The sequence below is a fragment of the Dermochelys coriacea genome, chromosome 10 (genome assembly GCF_009764565.3).
Source record: "Dermochelys coriacea isolate rDerCor1 chromosome 10, rDerCor1.pri.v4, whole genome shotgun sequence".
Taxonomy (NCBI): Eukaryota; Metazoa; Chordata; order Testudines; family Dermochelyidae; genus Dermochelys; species Dermochelys coriacea.
In genome coordinates, this window is record NC_050077.1 from 60,455,624 (window position 1) to 60,476,976 (window position 21,353).

The window sequence follows — 21,353 nt, forward strand, 5'->3', positions numbered from 1 at the left end:
CCCTTGCTTTGTGGTATGCCTAGCATAGTTCCTTCACTTTTATGCTGCATTGCTGCTGATCCCTGTTATGCCCCATTGCCAGCATCCCCTGCCAGCATCCCCCTGCTCAATCTACTCCTAAAGTTGTTGATTCTGTGAGTGAGCCATAGCTGTACTTGCACAGCCTCTTCTTCGCACAGGCCAAGGAGATCCTGTACTACTTCCCTCTTCTAAGCTGGAATACATCTAATAACTCTCTGTGTGCGTGTAGTTGGCATGGTCGGTTGAGCAATTGGATGCAAACAAAGGTGAACTGCTGGTTCTGCTCACTAAGGTGGACAATAAGGAAAAGACATTTCAAATATATGTGGGGGGTGGGGCTGAAAGGAAGTTGTGGTAGGAGGTAGGAGAACAGGCGTCCAGGCTCTGTGACTCCAGGGCAGTAGAAATTTTGACTGGAATGATCACTGCAGGGAGAGAGGAATTGTGGAATTCGTGACAGAGGACTGTTAGTCAACACAACTAATGCAGTGTCTACTCATGCTGTGTTGACCTCACTAGGATGACCATGGCTCTGTGCTGCTCTGAGATGTGGTGTTACTGCTTCACTGTAACTGGCTGCTAACCAGGTGAGAGACCAATTTAAGTGTAGCCACCTGTATAACTAAGTTGATGCAAGTGGATTTGTGTTGACCTAACTTAGTTGTGTTGACCAGGCCTTTGATCCTACCACATCATGGATTTCTCTCCCACTCCTTTCCACTACTAAAGATTTTCAGAAGAGGTTGGTCTTGGATGAAACCATCATGGACAACTGACTTGTGACTAATACAGTGTAGTTGTAGCCATGTCCGTCCCAGGATTTTAAAGAGACAAGGTGGGTGAGGTAATATCTTTTATTGAGCCTATTTCTGTGGGTGAGAAAGAGAAGCTTTTGAGCCACATTGAGCTCTTCAGGTCTGGGGCCACAGTTGGTGCAATAAAAGATATTATCTTGCCCACCTTGTCGCTTGTAGTGACTAATACAGAACTCTATCTGTGGCCAAAAGATCGGCTTTTGAAGAATGTGGGTGGGTGTTACTGCCTAATCTTCCAGTTTTAACAGTGCAGATATGGTGTTACTATGCTTTTTTTTTTTTTTTTTAAAGATTAAACTGTATGTACTGTGTATAAATTTTGGCTCTTGGGACAGAATCCATGAAGCCCCTTAAGCTCATAATTTTCATTGAAATCAATGGACATTAGGAACCTGAATACAAATTAGGAGACTAAATTCCCTTTGTGGATTTTGTTTGGCACCCAAGTTTTTATGTAACCAAACTTCATTTTAACCACACAAAGTAGCAAACTGCAATAAGTCTCCAGTTTAGAAAATGCTGTCACAGGTTGTGCCTTTCAAAAGTTCTTTGGTCTACAGAATCTTCTGAGACTGCATCTTCACCCAGTGTTAAAGTTAAGACTGGTAATGTGCAGGTCTAGTCATTCAGGTGAATAAAAATACTTGAACTACTTAAAAAAAATTTCAGTGCAAGCTTCATCTCGTTTTCTGAGAAGCTGTGTATATGCTGGAATTTGTTGAATTTCGTCTCTCTTAAGCCTATCAAATTATTGCATAAACGCAGACTTGTCTTGGGTTGTTATATGCATGATGTGAAATGCCATTCATTCTTCATTAATTCTTGTATTGAAGCTTTATTGATAAAGAGTACATTGTTCATACCAACAGTCTAGTATATTCAGACTGCCGTACTTAGCTCTGTATATTTACTAGGTTAATCTAGTATTAGGTCATGAGCTTTTGACTGATTACACTCTACAGCTTTTTTTTTTTTTTTTTTTAAAAAAGACTCCCTAAATTGAACTGTTCAACAAACTGTCAAGTCTAATACCTGGTGGTTCCGTTTTTATGATGATAGAAATGAGTTAAGCACCAAACTCTACTGTAGCTAATATGTTTAACAGACTTGGGGAAGAGGCAAAAAATAGCATAATATAGTTGTAGCTTTGCAAAGAGGGCCCCGAGCCTAGTGAGGGATTTGTTTTGGTGGCTCCTGAAATGGGAGAGGGCAAAAGGACAGTATAGGCTGGGTCCTGCAAGATTTATAGTCTCCAGCCGGACTTCTGGGGTAGGCTTGAGATCTCACAAGATTTGGCGCCATAAGGTCTTGAGGGATTTCGCATAAGATTTGGATCCATAAGAGTCGTGCTCAGAGCCACTTCCTATTTGCTGATTTTTCAATAGTTTATCCACCCTCCATCTCTTATCTAGGTCACTGTGGGCTGTGATTGTTGCCTGCTTTGGGGCTGGAAAGGAATTTTTCACTATACCAGCAGATTGGCCAATGCTGGTTGGGTTTCTTGCCTGCCTTGTAGCAGAACCTCGGGACAGGGTTTTGGGCTACCGAAGGGCTGGAATTCTCTCCCTCCCAGAGGTCACAGTTTAGACCATTGAGTCATTTAATTGTCACAACTTTTGGCAGGTGCCCAGTGCAGGAACTTACTGGTTTAGGCTCCAGATCCAAAAAGGCAACATGGTGGGCATCTCCTTTCAAAATGGGGGCATTGTGACTAACCCCTAGGAACAAATGCAAACCAGGGGGTGGGGCACTAGCATAAGGGACCTCCTCACCAATGCACTTGATGGCAGTGTTGGCTGGGGGGGAGGTCTATGTCCCCTCTTGCCTCAACCCTGAAAGAGGCAGGGATGCTAGTGGGTGAGTGGAGGCACCCAGAGATGCTCTGTGATGATTGGCTCCCCCTGCAGAGGGAACCCTCGGGAATTGGCAAAGGATCAGTGAGGTGGGAGTGACTGGTGGGCTGTACCTCAGCAGGAACCATGGATGTAATTTGACTAATAGAAGTTGTGGCCTGGTTAAAACCCACACCACATGTCCTTGCCCTCTTCCCTGTGCTGAGCACACCAAACTACCATTTGAGCATTTTCTCTTCAAGGTTATTAGCCCAAAGTGACTTTCTAAAAATTTTAAAGTTGGGAATGGGGGGAATCTCTTGTTCCCCAATCTGATGTTGCGGGAAGGAATTTTTTTTTTTTTTTTTTTTTTTTGCACTCCATCATGGCAAATCCCAAAGGGCCATAGCTCCCTTACAGATTGAGCATCACGTGGATCAATTTCTAGCTAGGTCCTTAAAGTGAATATCCATCCACACTATTTTATGGTGGTCATTGCAGTCTTATGCCACAAAAGCTTTTGGTGACCACGTGATTGCCAGCAATGTAGCAGCATCCACCTGCCTGAGCTTGGCTGCCAGGGACGGGCCAAGTGAGCCGGAGTCCCCTCCCTCTTGCATGTTTCCAGCTCGCATGGCCCCTGTCTGCAGAGGCAGAGTGGGGGGGCACCACCACCTTTCAGGGAGCTGCTGCACCACATAGAGCAGAGACCCAGAGTGGCCACTTTAGCTGCATGAGAAGCAAGTCCAGCCTGCCTGGGCACAGCTGCCATGTAGAGCAGCCAAACATGCCGGGAGAAGGACAGAATCCCTTTCCCCCCCACTCGGGTAACATTGGGTGGGGAGAGTGGCAGCGGACCCGAGCTGGGTGCAGGGTGGGGGTAATGTTGCTGGGCAGAGGAGACATATGGGGCAATCACGTGTTCTCCCCTTTTAGATTGTCTCTCACACACACACCCATATAGGGAGGCATGACTCATCTGTGGGTCTAGCAGAGAGGTCTCAAACTACTGATCCCTCACAAAGCTATTATGAAAGATGGGAATTGTTAATCCTTCTCCTTACAAAATGGCATTGGAATCTATTAAACTTGATAAGGCATCCTGTGCTATGGTATACAGAGCCTCACAGCATGCCAACTTTGTTTTGAATATATAGTTCCTAAATTAAGCTGTTGTTGCTCTACCCTGAATAATGAGCAATCAATTCCACCCCCGCTGAAGGAACACCTAGAATTTAATAAAACAAACTGTAGTGATACTAAGGTCTAGTCTGCACTAAAAAGGTTTGCTGGTATAGACTCAACATAGATCAGTAAGAGTGCTTTTGTCACTATATAGTTTATACCAGTCCCCCTGAATGAAATAAGCTATCCTGGCAAAAGCACTCAGATCTGTTTAACTGTCTACATTAAGGCTTTTGCCAGTACACAAATGTAATTTTTTTTTTTTTAAATCACACCCCTAACCAATATTACTGACAAAAAAAGTTCCTAGTCTAGATCTGGCTTTGCTCTCTGTTAACCATCTTTAGGTTAACTACCTACCACTTGAAGTAAAATGTTCCCCATAAAAGAGCATTTTGCAGAAGTAATAAATGTTGAGGTTTTTATATACAAATGAAAAACCTGTTTGCAGCATATAACAATCCTTTATTCTTTCGGTTATTCTTTGTCTCTGGGAATTTCCTTCCTTACTGACTGACTCATCCTCTTGAGCAGACTTTTCGTTCTTTTGGTCTTCCAGGAAATAAATGTGTAATCTGGAGGACATATCATGATAACTTTGGGATATTGGCAATTCAAGTTAACTAAACTCTGTTTTTAGTATGGTGTGAATCAGTGGGGGTAGTATTTAGTAAGGGATGCAAGTAAAACAAATCTGCTACTGAAATTCAGGATGATTTCCATCAAAATATAGTATCTGGATTAGACTAGCTTTCAGTCTGAAATCAGTTATTCCAAAGGTTGGTTGGTTGGTTTTGTTTTTTAAACTATGGTAAAATAAAGTTTAAATTGAGGTTGGGATGGACTCTAACTATAAATAGGGTGAAAACTTTATTTTATATTTCAGGAAAACACACGAATTGTGAGGGTGAAGATCATAGCTGGAATTGGTCTGGCCAAAAAGGATATCTTAGGAGCCAGGTAAGGGTATATGCTTGGTCTGGAGAGGCAGAGTTGATGGTACATCATTTTCTTCACAGAAATCTAATATTGGATAATACTCTGTTTACTATCCCAACTAGTACCAATGTACCTTCAAGACCTGTTAAACTTCCTTGCGCCCAAAAAAAAAAATAAAATCAAAATATGCTAATTATCCAGTCTCTGCTCCTTTCTAAAAAGGCTGTCAAACTGAAGACTCCTTGCTGTCTTGCCCAAGAGTCTACTTGGTCAGGTGTCATATGCATATTTCTCTGCAGGTAAGGTTGTAGCTAATCACAATAGCTCAAAATATTAGCTGTGAATGTTGTAATCACTGTTCTTATCTGTGCCTTAGCAGCTGGGAGTAGCACCTGCATTGAACGTTGGTAGGAGCTAGACCAGTGGTCTCCAATCTTTTTACGCCCAAGATTACTTTTTTGAGTTTAAGGGCAACCCAGGATCTACCCTGCCCTGCTCACTCAGTCATCCCTTAGTCACTCACTCACTTTCACCAGGCTGGGATAGGAGGTTGGGCTTTGGGAGAGGGTGTGGGCTCTGGTTGGAGCCGAGGGGTTTGCAGGGTGGGAGGGGGCTCTGGGCTGAGCCTGGGGCAGGGGTTTGGGGTGCAGGAGGAGGTGAGGAGTGCAAGCTCTTGGAGGGATTTTGGGTGCAGGAGGGGGCTCCGGGCTAGGGCAGAGTGTTGGAGTGCAGGAAGGGGTTGGGGTGTTGGCTCTGGGAGGGGGCTCAGGGCTGGGGATTGGGGTGCAGCCTTCTGCCAGGCAGCACTTAATTCTGGTAGCTCCTGGTTGGCGGTGCAGCATGGCTGCTGCTAAAACAGACTCCGTGCTTCCCCTCCCCCCTCGGGAATAGCGTTGGGCCGGCTTTGGGAACAGCATTGGGCCGGGGCAGGGAGGGAGCCTGTCTTAGCAGCAGCCTTACTGTGCCACTGGAGATCACTATTGTCAGGGAGATCCTCTAGGATCGACCCAGTCAATCACGATCGCACGGTTGGTGACCATTGAACTAGAATATGGCACACAATCCACTAGCTCAATAGATGTGGGTGACTGTAGAAAGCAGAAGCACTTGGCTAACACAGCTATCAAACTAGCAGTCTGTATAGGGCAGGGGATGATCAAACTGACTTAAAACATTTTCTGTGGGTGAGGACTAGACTGTCTACTAATGCAGTGGTTCTCAACCAGGGGTCTGGAGCCCCCTGGGGGCTGTGAGCAGGTTTCGGGGGACCACTAAGCAGGGCCGGCATTGGCCTTCTACCCTGGGGCACCAGCGAGTCTAAAGCCCCACTGCTTGGGGCTCAAGCCTGGGGGTGGGGGGCCCTGAGCTCTGGCACCCAGGGCTGAAGCTGAAGCCTGAGCAATGTAGCTTTGCAGGGGCCCCTGCAGCATGGGGTCCCAGACAACTGCCCTGCTTGCCAGCCCCTAATGCTGGCCCTGGCTTTTCTATGCAGAAAACTAGTTATTGTGTCACAGGTGTCTGTGGAGTTTTTATAGCATGTTGCAGGAGGGGGGAGAGCTCAGAAAGAAAAAGGTTGAGAACCCGTGTACTAATGGAAATAATTTGCAGGGATTCCTGTAGGGTTGGAGACTGGTGCTACATAACTCTTAGTAAAATTCGCCTTTTCTGTGGCACAGTTTGAAGTTTAGGAAGGCCCACTCAACACGGATAGCTATGTTTAGTATTAATATCCTTGCCCGTTGCTCAGGCACGTGTATAGTAACACCATGATTCTAACACTGGCTTTACAGAATATACCACCATGTGTAATGGTATTTTTCTGACATTAAACTGAAGTCAGAGTATTTTGTAATGTTGTCAGACAATCTCTTACCTTTTTACTTCTCTGTATATAACCATAGTTAACCTCAAATATGGTGGTGTCAGTACTTTAAACAAAATAAAGAACAGCTTTCTGTATTACAATTTAAATATTCATTTGGAAATCATGTTCTTTTGTTGTAATGCCAAAATTGTTCTTATGCCAAAACTTTTTATACTTACTAAATCTGAACAAAACTCCTTGAGCATTCACCCAGCATGAAGAAACCAGTTTAAAATAGCACTGAATTTTGGCTTTGTATAACAGACTAGTTCAGTCCTTGTTCAAGGTAGTTGAATTTAAATGGCTCTTGTGCAATTCTAAGGCTTATCTTTTTTTACTATCTCTCCTTCAAGCAGACAAAAGTTCATTTGTCCAAAGAGCTGTTGTATGTTAACTAGCCTCTGTTCAGATCTCTCTCAGCTTGTGAAACAGCCTCTTGATTCTCTCAATGGCACAGGGACTCAGCACACTCACATATATGGAAGATGTACAAGGAAGCCTGCTGAAAAGCCAGACCTGTGCATTCAGACTCTTACTCTGACTTTACAACCTTTTTAAGACAGAATCAGCTGGTTAGCTGTGAAAATATTATGACTCCAGTTGATCATTTCTGTACACATACAAAAAACAGTTTCAAGTAATCTGATGGTGGACGTGCTATACGAAGACCTTTAAGATTACACTGAAGTATTAGATCAGAAGAAGGGAGCATTTGGGGATCAAGAAGCAGGATTTCGTTTGAGCCCAATCTTATACTTGGAAACAGGTGGTTTTTACACAGAACAACAAAAAACACTTTTTTGTTTTCATCTCCTCGGTATAGGTTATCTACTATTAAATGGACTTGTGTAACCCATTAACTTGTGTCACTGCTATAGCCTTAATCTGCTATTAGTTTAGTGCATCGTTGTCAGTAGAAGCTGTAGTGTTACAAGACTTGACAGTAAAAATACCAATTGTTTGAAACTGTCCTTTAACACTAAATGTCTGAATCCTTTCTGTTGTACCTTCCATAGTTGCTAACACAGATACTGAATTTAAGGTGTAAAGTTGCCTAATGTAGATGCAACAGAAACCATTGCCGCCTTTAGTAAGATTAATTTCTGATATCACAGCAGGGAGTTAAATCTTTGGATCTTCAATATGGGACTAAAAGTTCCTATTTAGTTGGTGCCTCAGAGCTGATGCTCCTTAATCAGAGCAATGCCTTTTGGAAAGGATCTCTTGTAATTTGCTTAACTCTAACACCAGTAGTGTGCTTCCACATGTGGAATATGGATAAAAGGATAGGGGGACTATGATTTGGTATCCTATAAAGGTTTTCTAGGACTCATTTCATGTGGTTAACTATCAGTAACTTAACTAAAAGTGGCAAAGAGTCCTGTGGCACCTTATAGAAGAACAGACATATTGGAACATAAGCTTTTGTGGGTGAACACCCACTTCATCGGATGCATGTAGTGGAAATTTCCAGAGGCAGGTATAAATATGCAAGCAAGAATCAGGCTAGGGATAACAAGGTTAGTTCAATCAGGGAGGATGAGGCCCTCTTCTAGCAGTTGAGGTGTGAACACCAAGGAAGGAGAAACTGCTTTTGTAGTTGGCTAGCTATTCACAGTTGTAAGGGACTGCGGAAGACTTTTGTTACGGCCTAGCCAGGGAACTTCCGCTTTCTCGAGCCGAGAGGTTACTGTGGGACATAGATATCTGCTTCGTTATTGTGGGATAGAGAGAGTTCTTGAAGGACACAGCTGCTTTGCATGGCCCTTCACCAGGTAGTGGAAAGCCCCCCTTTGAGAAGTACCTAATTCTATATTCATGAGCTGTTTTTGTGTAGTGCTTATTAACACTGACCGTCTGCCCCTCCATTGGACTCCGTCCCAGGCAGAGCTCCGGTGTGCTGGTTTCCCCGCCTTCATGACTGCAACGCTTGAAGTCCCCTTGTGGGTGGGTCACTAACCTGCAGTAAAGCCAATAACTCACAGCTGTGTGTAAGCCTAGTTTTTCTCAGAGTACTCCTGCCGGACCTGTGGTGCTTCGAACACCGTGGTCCAGAACAACAGTCTTTGTTTAATTCTGAGCTGATGGTGTCAAATTTGCAAATGAACTGAAGCTCAGCAGTTTCTCTTTGAAGTCTGGTCCTGAAGTTTTTTTGCTGCAGGGTGGCTACCTTTAAATCTGCTATTGTGTGTCCAGGGAGATTGAAGTGTTCTCCTACAGGTTTTTGTATATTGACATTCCTAATATCTGATTTGTGTCCATTTATCCTTTTATGTAGGGACTGTCCAGTTTGGCCGATGTACATAGCAGAGGGGCATTGTTGGCACATGATGGTGTATATTACATTGATGGATGTGCAGGTGAATGAACCGATGACTGTGTGGCTGGTCTGGTTAGGTCCTGTGATGGTGTCGCTGGTGTAGATATGTGGGCAGAGTTGGCATTGAAGTTTGTTGCATGGATTGGTTCCTGAGTTACTATGGTGCAGTGTGTAGTTGCTGATGAGAATATGCTTCAGGTTGGCGGGTTGTCTGTGGGCGAGGACTGGCCTGCCTCCCAAGGCCTGTGAAAGTGAGAGATCGTTGTCCAGGATGGGTTGTGGATCAATGATGTGTTGGAGAGGTTTTAGCTGAGGACTGTTTAGCTGATGGCCAGTGGAGTTGTGTTGGTTTCTTTCTTGGGCTTGTCTTGCAGCAGGAGGCTTCTGGGTACACGTCTGGCTCTATTGATCTGTTTCCTTATTTCCTCCTCGTAGTTTTGAGAATGCTTGGTGAAGATCTTGTAGGTGTTGAACTCTGTCTGAGGGGTTGAAGCAAATGCGGTTGTAACTCAGTGCTTGGCTGTAGACAATGGATTGTGTGGTGTGTCCAGGATGGAAGCTGGAGGCATGAAGGTAGGCATAGCGGTCGGTGGGTTTTCGATATAGGATGGTATTAACGTAACGGTCATGTACTTGCACCGTGGAGTCTAGGAAGTGGACCTCCCATGTGGATTGGTCCAGGCTGAGGTTGATGGTGGGGTGGAAGCTGTTGAAATCGTGATGGAATTCTTCCAGGGTTTCCTTCCCATGGGTCCAGATGATGATGATGTCATCAACGTAGCATAGGTAGAGAAGGGGCGTGAGTGGACAAGAGCTGAAGAAGCATTGTTCCAGGTCAGCATAAAAATATTGGCATATTGTGGGGCCATGCGGGTGCCCATAGCAGTGCCACTGGTCTGGAGGTATATGTTGTCACCAAATTTGAAATAATTGTGCAAGAGGATAAAGTCACAGAGCTCAGCAACCAGTTATGCTGTGGCATCAGAGATACTGTTCCTGACGGCTTGTATTCCATCTGTGTGTGGGATATTTGTGTAGAGAGCCTTTACGTTCATAGTGGCTAGGATGGTGTTTTCTGGAAGATCACCAATGCATTGTCGTTTTCTCAGGAAATCAGTGGTGTCATGGAGATAGCTGGGAGTGCTGGTGGCGTAGGGTCTGAGTAGAGAGTCCACATATCTGGACAGTCCTTGAGTGAGAATGCCAATGCCCAAGATGTTGGGGTGTCCAGAATTTCCGGGTTTGTGGATCTTGGGTAGTAGATAGAATAACCCCTGTCGGGGCTCTAAGGGTATGTTGATTTGTTACTGTTTTAGTTTAGGGAGTGTCCTGAGTAGATGCTGCAGTTTCTTAGTGTATTCCTCAGTGGGATCTGAGGAAAGTGGCGTATAGAATTTGGTATTGGAGAGTTGTCTGGCAGCCTCCTTTTGGTAGTCAGATCTGTTCATGATGACAACAGCACTTCCTTTATCAGCCTCTTTGATTGTAATGTCAGGGTTGTTTCTGAGGCTGTGGATGGCATTGTGTTCTGCACAACTTAAGTTATGAGGCAAGCAATGTCGTTTTTCCACAATTCCTGCCTGTGCACATCGGCGGAAGCATTCTGTGTATAGGTCCAGACTGTCATTTCGGCTCTCAGAAGGAGTCCATGTGAATGGACACAGACTGTGAATGGCTAGCCAACTACAAAAGCAGTTTCTCCTCCCTTGGTGTTCACACCTCACCTGCTAGAAGAGGGCCTCATCCTCCCTGGTTGAATTAACCTCGTTATCCCTAGCCTGATTCTTGCTTGCATATTTATACCTTCCTCTGGAAATTTCCACTACATGCATCCAACGAAATGAGCATTCACCCACAAAAGTTTATGCTCCAATATGTCAGTTCTTCTACAAGGTGCCACAGGACTCTTCGCTGCTTTCACAGATCCAGACTAATACAGCTACCCCTCTGATACAGTAACTTAACTAGTTTGTCAAGATTTGGTTTAAAAAAAAAAAATAAAAATACTGAGCTTGCATACCTGGCTCATTGGGATAACTTTTACATATGAAGTTTATCCTTAAGTACCTGTTCCTTTGAGATGCTACTAATTTCACAGAGTTGTGTCTTCATGACACACGTATTTTTCTAAGCTGTTTGGTCAATTTTCTATCATTACTGCTAGTGCTCGGGCTGGCTTACAAATATTAGCTAATGTGATGTTCTCCAGCTTGACCAACACCACAGACTGAGCCAGGGACTTCCAGAGCTGAAAACCTGAATTTCTACAGCTATAGTTGAAGAGCCACACTGTCTAGCTGAGAGGCTTAACTGATTGGTATCCTCTGTCAGTCCTTTACAGAATGAATGCATAAACCTCATTGAACAATGGGTTGCACTTAAATACTGAAAACAGTCCCACTGCACAGTTAGGTAATCCAATCTTGACCTATAGTAAATTAGTGGGTTTTTTTTTTAAATGTACAGGAAGTCACTGTTTCTGAGAAGTTTGATGGAAACTGAGAGGTTCGAGAAGTCTCTGCTGAAATGGTTTAGAACAGTGCAAATGTGAACACAGGGCAAAACTACAATGCTGTGCAGAATGTGAAACAGAATGACTAGTATGGACACATTTAATCAGATGTGCTTAAATTAATTGCCTAGAATTATCTAGTGTAGGCAGAGCTTTGTTTAAAAGCTAATAGACAATTAAGTAGATAAGGAATAAAAAGAATCCTAGTAATGGTGTTGGACCATTACTAGATGGAGGTGGTAGAATTAGCATTGATAATGGAGAAAAGGCTAAGATATTCAATAAATATTTCTGGTCTGTATTTGGGGGGTGGGAAATGTAATTGGATCATATAACACTTTCCATTTCATCAGTATCTCAGGAGAACGTTAGTCTTTTTGAATAACTTGAATCTAAGAATTTTTAAAGAGCTGGCTGAGCACTGTACCATTAATGTTGATTTTAAATAAATCTTGGAACACTAGTTCCTCTGGAACTTCCACAATGTGCCAATATTTAAAAAGGGTAAACAGGATGATGTGTTTGATTATAGGCCTGTCAGTCTGATGTTGATTCCAGCCAAGATAATGGAGTGGTTGATATAGGATTTTGTTAATTGAGCATTAAATGAGGGCAGTATAATTAATGCCACTTAAGTGTTTATGGAAAATAGATCCTGTCAAACTGATATCTCTTTATGAAATTTTAAGCTTGGTTGATAAAGGCAATAGTGATGATCTAATATATTTAGACTTCTGTAAGGCATTTGACACAGTATTGCACATTTTGATTAAAAAAAAGCTATTCAAAATTAACAAGGCACACATTAAATGCGTTAAAAGGTGGCTAACTGATAGGTCTCTGTGTAATTGTAAACAGAAAATCATGGAGAAGGGGTGTTTTTAGTGGGGTCCCACAGGGATTCGTTCTTGACTCTACACTATGTAACGCTTTTATCAATGACCTGAAAGAAAACACAAAATAGCTGATAGTTTGCAGATGACACAAATTGGGGTGGTGTAAATAATGAGGAGAGGTCACTGATACAGAGCCATCTGGATTGGTTGGTCAGCTTGGTGCAAGCAAGTAAAATGCATTTTAATATGGCTAAATGTAAATGTATACATCTAGAAACAAAGAATATAGGCCATATTTACAGGATGGGAAACTATCCTGGGAAAGCACTCCAAAAAAGATTTGGGAGTCATGGTGGATAATCAGCTGAACATGATCTCTCAGTGAGATACTGGTGAAAGGGGCTAATGGGATCCTTAGATGCATAAATGGGTATCTCAAGTATGAGGGGAGAGATTATTTTATCTCTGTATTTGGCAGTAGTGTGACAGCTACTGTGACACCGTGTTCCCAGTTTTAGTGGTCAGCAATTGAAGAATGTTGATAAACTCGTGAAGGTTTTGAGAAGAACCACAAGAATTAAAGGATTAGAAAACATAAACTGAACAGACAGAGCTCTGCAAGGTAACAAAGAGGAGAATAAGGGGTGAATTCATCACTGTCTATAATTACCTATATGGGGAACAGTTTATTTCATAATGGGCTTTTTAGCGGATAAGGGTATGGCTGGAGGTTGAAGCTTGCTTGGTAAATTTTGACTGGAAATAAGCTGTACATTTTTAACAGTAGAGGTAATTATTGGAGCAATTTAGGATTTGATGGATTCTCTCACTGTCTATCTTTAAATCAAAATGGGATGTTTTTTAAAGCCTACGGTCTAGTTCAAAAAGGAATTGCTTTTTGATTAAGTTCTTTGGACTGTGTTCTACAGGTGGTCCCTTCTGGCCTTGAAATGTAAGAATCTTCACAACTCTTGTTCATTTAAACATTTTAAAAACTAAGAATAACACAGACAACTGTTGGAGATTTTTTTTTTTTAACTTCAGCCCTTTTTTTCCAGTGATCCTTATGTGAAGGTGACAGTGTATGAGCCAGTGAATGGAATCTTTACCAGTGTTCAAACAAAAACTATTAAAAAGGTTAGACTTATCTCCTTTTTTTTCTTCCTTATTTTATCAAGAATCCAGGCAGAAAGCTAAGATTTGGAATAAATAGGACTGCATTGCCCCCTACCACTTTGGGGTAAGAGTTGAGGGAATCTAAGGAAGGGAACATTCTATAATTTACACTGTTCTGCAACTTAGCTGTGGCATTGCTGTGGAATTCTCATTTCAATGTGTTTCTTAATGGCAGGGAATGGAAAAGGGGTGTGTAGTCTCAAAAGTAGGCTATTCATGGGAAGGCCTGGTTCCATCATGTGGCCTTCACCTTTCTCTCCCTTCCTCCATCTCTAACATAGCTCACTGAAGAGCCATGCTGCTATTAGTCCCTCTACGACACATAGAGGGACAAGTAGAAGTTATTTTTTTAGCTCACTAATCTCAAGGCCACTAACAAATACAAAATGAGTTGGATTTGGAGGAGAGCATGCAGCAGAATCACTGTTCCCCAGCTTAACATGCACTCCATAACTGCCACAGTGGCATTCTTTCTGCACCTTTTCCATGTGCACCGGCCAGAATCTAGCAATATTTGTGTGAGTTGGCTCCCTTCTGCGCTACGCTGGAGGAGAGCATGAGGCCTGGTTTTTGTCCTCTGACTGTTTGTATCTTAACTAGCAACATTAAAAATGTATTTATGCTTGAGAGTGTCACATCAACTGAAATGGATGCAGATCTTCAAGCAAGATAATAGTACAGAACACTATGTATAATCAAAATGTTGTCTCTTTATCTGTAGACCTTGAATCCAAAGTGGAATGAAGAGTTCTTGTTTAGAGTAAGTGCCTTTATTAGTTTGATTATATATTTTTACCTTCTTTAATGTAATATGCAAGATATTTGCTACTAATATGCACTTAATACTACTAAAACAAATACTTGCACAACTTGCTGTGTTGTGCAAAATTACCATCTTGTAGCGAATTTTCTTTGTGGTGGGGTAGAAATTTACAGAATGAGGGGAAAAAAGCTCATATCTACAGAACCAGTTAGTCTGTTTCTGATAAAAGAAAAGGAGTACTTGTGGCACCTTAGAGACTAACAAATTTATTAGAGCATAAGCTTTCGTGAGCTACAGCTCACTTCATTGGGTGCATTCTGTTTCTGATGTATCTGTTTGAGGTGGGTTATTAAGCACTGATTTTTGGTTGAAGGAGAAATTTTAATATTCTGAAACACTGAATAGGCTGCTCTTCCTAACTATGTAGTTCTCCAGCTGCATTACTTTTGGTGGGGGTTAGCTCTAACGTTTACCTTTTTTTTTTTTTTAAAGGGCTTATTAATCCTTTTTACGTGCACCAAACCAGCCTCTAGAGTGCATGCAACAACTTAACATTTTCTACTTAACTCTCCTCCTAACTTGGACTCCAATTCGGGATTTAAAAAGATGCATCTATTTCAAAGCAAAATATTGATAAGAGTTGCTTAATGTCATATTAGTCAATTTTTTTATATTGATCTGGTAGCAGTGGTAATGCCTGGAAAAACATGGATATATAAGCTTGATAACTGAGCCATCAGCTTTAAACAAAGTATGTAACTACTGAATTTGTGGTTACTTATATAGAGTTATATTGGTAAAGTTTCTAGAGAAAAATGCAGAAAGATGTGCTTGCTGAGTATTGGCAGTGGGGAGGAAGCAGCGAAACAGAAGTCAGTAGGTCCTGTAGACTGTAAGAAAAGAGAACTCAATCCATTTTTGCTCCATGCCATGCCTTTCCCCATCCTCTCTTCAGGATACCATTTCAGGAGGCCGTATGCAAGAAGGAAATTAAGAGATCCAAGGCAGATATTGCAGAGTAAATAGCTAAAAATATAAATACAAATAAGAGATTCCGTAAGCATTTCAGAACGAGGCTTTTGAGGGACCCACTGGGCCACCAAAAGGTAAGAATCTAGGAAGAGAAGGATGTTGCTGAGAAACTGTTTTGAGGTGAGGCCTTTACTAGAGCAGGAGAGTTGTTGAGGTACTATTAAAGATTGATGTGTCAAAAGAAGAGGTGCTGGAACAAATTGATTACATAATAAGCATCATGCCACCTGGACCTTGTGACCTATCTCAAAGACTTCTGAAATAATTTAAGAATTAGCTGCTTGTGAAAATATGCAGCCTTGTTAGAACAGACTACTGTACTAGAGGATGGGAGGTTGCAACTGTAATACGTGTATCTTTGAAATAAAGTGCTTGGAATAATCTTGAGAGTTAAGAGACAAGTAAGCGGACTCATATACATGGTATATTAGTTGAAATAATTTAAAATATAGAAGGCATACAAGATCATTATCTTCTAGGACTAACCAGCACAGCTTCTACACAGGAAAAATTGGACCTCACTAACCTTTTTTTAGAATTGTTTAAAATGTCAAACTAGTGGATAAAGGAGAACAATTGACATTTATTTGGACCTGCAAAAGGCCTCTTGATGACCCTTACAAGAGATTACTAAAGAAACTAAGTAGTAATGGAATGAGAAGTATATTAATAGTCCAGGGTCAGTAACTGGTTAACAGTGGTGTGACACAGCTCCATTTTAAGACTGGATTTTCTGTTTTGGAAAAGGGGAGTGCATTTGGGTGATAACTTTCAGATAACACATCTGCTTGGGGTTAGTCAAGACTAAAGAGTGGAGTTTTCAGAGATGTAACCAGGCAAGGTGCCAAATGAAATTGTGTGTCTTCGTGCACAGTAATGTACATTGGAAGGAGTAATTTAAATTACATGTATGTGTTACTGGATACTAAATTCAGTTTGCCTAAGGAAAAAAGACCTGAGCATCACTGTGACTAGAACAATGAATACCTTTGTTCAATATGCAGCAGCAGTCAAAGCAAATAGAACATTAAGATGCCTAAAGATCAAGGTAGAGAATATAATGACCTTAAATCAATAGTATGCCCTCGCTTAGAATACTGTGAGTTCTGACTGCTGCATCTCAAAAACATAGCAGAATTAGATGGAATTAAGAGGAATTAAAGAAATGAAAAACTCAGAGCAGAGATGATTAAGTGTGGACCCAAAAGTCGATGCAATAATGAATGGGTATAACAAAGGTAGACTAGGAACTTCTGGTCGCCTTTTGCTGTAACACAAGAACAAGGGTACTTGATGAAGTTGAAAGGTGGGAGATTCAACACTAACTTTGCAGTTTTTCTCACAATCTAAAATTAGACTGTAGAACTGATTTCCATAGCATATCAGAGGCCAAGAGCTTTGCAGGAGTTCTAAAAAAGAATTGTCTTAAATGTATAGCAAATATACAAGCTTATAGTAATAGTCTCGACAGGGATATACCCTGAAGCATCAGGATTTAGAAGCCAAATTTTAACTATTGGATCGTGGGGAAGGGTTACAAGAAAACTTAACCTGCCCCCAAGTTATCTGGCAGGTATAGGGTTTCTTGCACCTTTCTCTGAAACACATGGTACTAGCTCCTGCTGGGGACAGGGCAGTAAATTAGATAATAGATAGTAGACTGCATTACTGATCCAATATGCCAGTTTCATTGTTACTTCTGTACTGTTTTGCCTGGATAATCAAAAGTATCTCTGAGTCAGTGTGGGGGAATGACCTAACTAGTTTGGGCACTCCACAGCACCATGAGAGCTCACAGAAAAGTCTAGAAGTAGTAATGGCCCTCCTACCTTGATGACTGCTTTATAAGAGCCAGTTCATAAAGGAGTGCATCTCCTTTATCCTCTGGTTAATAAGTAAGACGTGATGGAACCAGGGTTTGATCATAGCCCCAGCCTTGCCTCATCAGTTCCAATACACTGATTTACTGGATGTAGTAGTGGATTTTCAAGCCCTTATGCCCAACTACTGGATTTCTTTGTCTCAGAATCAAGGTCCGGTTCTACCACTCAACTTGAGGTCCAGTCTGACAGCCTAGATGCTTGCTGGATGAATGTGTTCTTTATTGTTCTGCAAGAGAGTTCTTTGAATTTCTCCAGAGCAAGGAATCTTCTGCAAGAAAGAACGAGGAGTACTTGTGGCACCTTAGAGACTAACAAATTTATTTGAGCATAAGCTTTCATGGGCTAAAGTCCACTTCATCAGATGCATGCAATGAAAATACAGTAGGAAGATAGATATAGATATACATGCACCACACAGAACATGAAAAAATGGGGGTTGCCATACCAACTCTAACAAGACCAATCGAGGTGGGCTATTATCAGGAGGAAAAACAACTTTTTTTGTAGTGATAATCAGGATGGCCTATTTCAAACAGTTGATAAGAAGGTCTGAGTAACAGTAGGGGGAAAATTAGCATGGGGAAATAGTTTTTAGTTAGTGTAATGACTCATTCTCTCCCAGTGTTTGTTCAAGCCTAATTTAATGGTGTGCTAGAAACTTATTCTGAAGTGAAACTGCTTCTCCATCTGGGAAAGACTGGATTTCATCTTCACCAGTCTTCCATTCCATTTGTCCTGGACTATTGGATCTCCCCTTTACCTCTGAAAGTTTTTGTTTTTCTATCGTACATTGGTTCATGGCACTTGTATGCTTTCCTCCTACTTAAAGGGCTTGATTTATGTTTTACCTCCTATTCAAGAGCAGTCTCCGTCCTGGGATATGCTGCTTTTCAAACTGACAGTGCAAGGAAATTCTGGTAATAGCTCCATATATTGAAAAAGAGGGCATTCCTGGTGGTGAATCAACTAGGTGAGTTTACAGTTTAGAGGAACTAATGGATGATGCACAGTGACACACTCTAAGCTGTGTCCTTATAGGTAAGGAAGATCCTTGACCCTATGTAAACTTCTCCCAATAGCGGCTTCTAATTTTAATTAAATCAGTCCTCTAACCTATGGTATTTTACCACAAGCCTTATTCACTACTAGGGGGGGCTGGATTATTTACCTCATGGGACTAAACCGTTTTGAAAATCAGTTACCTTCATATGCTACACTAGGGGGTTGCTAATTTCTGCCCAAAAGTAAATGTAGTAGCTAATCGCTACAGATTTCACCAGCGTGAGCAGAAACCAGAATGCAGTATAATGCAGTATATTGCTTCCCTGAGGAGTCTGATTGTAATTTGTGACTTTGGGAATATGGCAGATGAAATGACTAGAGACTAGCTCATTGAGAAAACAACCATGCTTCATGTAAGAGTGCTTACTTCTAGAACCACAATTTACACTAGAAAAAGTAATAACCATTGCTACTCAGATTAAGTCAGCTACAGCTGAAGCCAAAATAATGAGCATGGATACAGGAGGCATGGTCCAGGCTGTGACTCCTTTGCAGAAAAGTTCACTACCACTACAGACACACACTTGCAAGAAGAAAACTAATGAAAAATCACTGAATCAGCAGGTAAAAGCATGTTTTTGCTGTGGATCCCCACAACACCTTGCAAGCTACACAGGATGTCTGGCAAAAGTAGCTCAGTGCAATCATTGCAAAAAGATTGGACATTTTGCTAAAGTATGTTGCAGTAGCCAGTTCAATCAAAAGGTGCATGCAGTTACAATACCAGATGTTACTGTGCTGAGCGTGGACAAAATCACTACAAAATGCCCACTTTTGGGCTAATTTCACTTCTGTCAAAGTGGATCTGACTCTCCGTCACTGCTGTTGGTTAGCAAGGATCCAGATACCAAAAAGGAGATGAACATGTTGCACCACATCTAAGGCATCCTCTACTGCATGTTTTAAATACCTGCATAGAGAGAACGCTGCTACCTGGATTTATGGCCATACTGTACCTTCATGCAGTATCTGCTGGATTTAGCTGCTATGTGATACAGCAGGTTAAGGAAAGCAGTCTTGCAATCTTTTTGTCAGTTTTTATAAAGACACAGATAATGAAAAATACAAAAGGGTTAATGACTGTATATGTGCCAAAAATTGCACAAACTGCAGGATTTCCAATAGAATTCTGCAATTTTACAACTTGTTAAAGCTGCAAGACCAGACGATACTACATACACACAACACGATAGGAGGATGGGAGTCGCAGTAATAAAGTTAGACCTAAATGAATAAGGAGAAATAAAGAGACGACAGGGAGAGAATGGATTAGATAGCATTCTTTGAGTATCTCAAGATTTATTTTTTATCCACTGTCTAGAAACATGATCCAAATATCTTCAAATTCATATAATTGCTCTCTACAGCAATTGGCTAGTCTTTCTTTGGCTGATTACTCATACAGTTCCAAATACCATTGTTCTGTTTTGGGCACAGAGCTACTCTTCCACTTTGGTAAAATCATGTCCTTGATGATCATTGTTGCCCTCAAGAACCAAAGTCTCTTTGTGACAGAGTAAACCCAACTAACAGGTAAATTTTGGCAGAGGTTTGGCTATTGAAGTCAAATACTATTTTAATGCTAGTGTTCACCTCTTTCCATAGCTGTTGGATGGTCCCATAGCATATGCATCAGGATTCCTTTTTCTTTGTTACAGCACCAACAAATATCAAATTAAAATAAGATTCCTCAGGTTCACCTCCTTACGTTTTGGACTACTTGACAGCAGAAGTGATTGGAAATTTTCTGATGAAAATAGTTTCATTGCACACCTTTGCATTTTATCTGGACAATTAGTGTGTAGGGGAAAATATACATTAACGAACATTGGTGTCTAAAAAGTACGAAGCTTGCATATCCAAGGTTTGCTCATAATCTGAAATACGTATCTATGCAGGCAGATCTTTAAGAGAGAACCAGAGAAATGCTAGGTTTTCTATAACTGTTGTAAATAGTTCAGATATACAGGGTTATTTATACAGATAGGAAGGATATTACCTCATACAAGGGTGTTTATACAGATACCGGGGTGAGTGTACTCCTGGGTGGCAGGCCACTTTTTTTTTCAGTTCAAAAATTTAAAGTTTTGACGCATCCATCAAATATGTTAAAGTTCTTTGAGCACCTTGGTTCCTGCAACATTTGTTTTGTTGTGGATGAAAGCAGGCAACCTTATATGGAATAAAGTGAAGTGTAAAATATTCTCCATTCCTGTAAGAATTCATTTGCCTTTTTGAGTTGCGTCACATCTCCACTCAAGCATTTCTTTCTGTTTTGACTTAGAACTTTGTAGCTGTTAGTAACAACTTGTCAAATGATTTCTTTAGAACAAAGACTGTTCAGTCTCAAATATTCTGTAGTGAACTTAATTGTGTAGGACTGTCAATCATTTTCTTTAAACACAGTAAAGAGAGCTATCAAAAACCAATACCTGGCTGATGCCAGACAAAATTAAATTAGAAATTAGGCAGAATTTTTAATTGTGATGAATAGTAACCATTGGAACAAACTGCTAGGGGCAGTGTTTGATTCTCTATTCCTTGTCATCAAATCGAGACTGGAGTCTTTCTGGAGGATATTCTTTAGTGAAACACAGTTATTGGGGCTCAATACAAGAATAACAGTGAAATATTTTGGCCTGTAATATACAGGAGTCAGACTACATGATCTAAGGGTCCCTTCTGGTTTTAAATTCTGTGAATCTATAAAGTGCACAAGGTTTGTGTCAGCATTGATACTAATCTTAACTAGTTCTAAATTAATTTGAACTTAGAATATTTGCTTAGCAAAAATAAATACTGCAACTTTCCAAATATCTTGACTGGCTAATAACTGTTAATCTCTTCCTCTTTCCTAGGTTAATCCTCAGCAGCACAGGCTTCTTTTTGAAGTATTTGATGAAAACCGTTTGGTAGGTCATTACATACTGGAATATTTGTTCTTGAAGACGAGCATGAAATCAAGTTTAGATGGACACGTATTAAAAAGGCAGCTCCATAAAGAAATTAATTTTGATAAATGTCAAATTTAAGGCTAAATCTGACAGCTCATCTTTTCTTGTTTGAAGTCACTATTTTCTGTAGTTCTTCTATATTACAAATTTTGGAATCCA

At 41.1% G+C, this 21,353-nt stretch overlaps 1 protein-coding gene across 4 annotated transcripts in view; it reads left to right on the top strand.

The window, feature by feature from the left end:
* The window catches only part of NEDD4 (NEDD4 E3 ubiquitin protein ligase), a 126,775-nt gene that overhangs the window by 22,380 nt on the left and 83,042 nt on the right, over positions 1–21,353 (top strand). Inside the window, exons 2-5 of one of the 4 annotated variants that reach the window (XM_038418647.2) lie at positions 4,740–4,813; positions 13,383–13,461; positions 14,222–14,260; positions 21,099–21,152. In XM_038418647.2, the coding sequence (XP_038274575.1) occupies positions 4,740–4,813; positions 13,383–13,461; positions 14,222–14,260; positions 21,099–21,152 (246 nt within the window). The remainder of the gene's footprint in view (positions 1–4,739; positions 4,814–13,382; positions 13,462–14,221; positions 14,261–21,098; positions 21,153–21,353) is intronic. The other 3 variants (XM_038418649.2, XM_038418651.2, XM_043494233.1) reach the window with 3 other exon arrangements.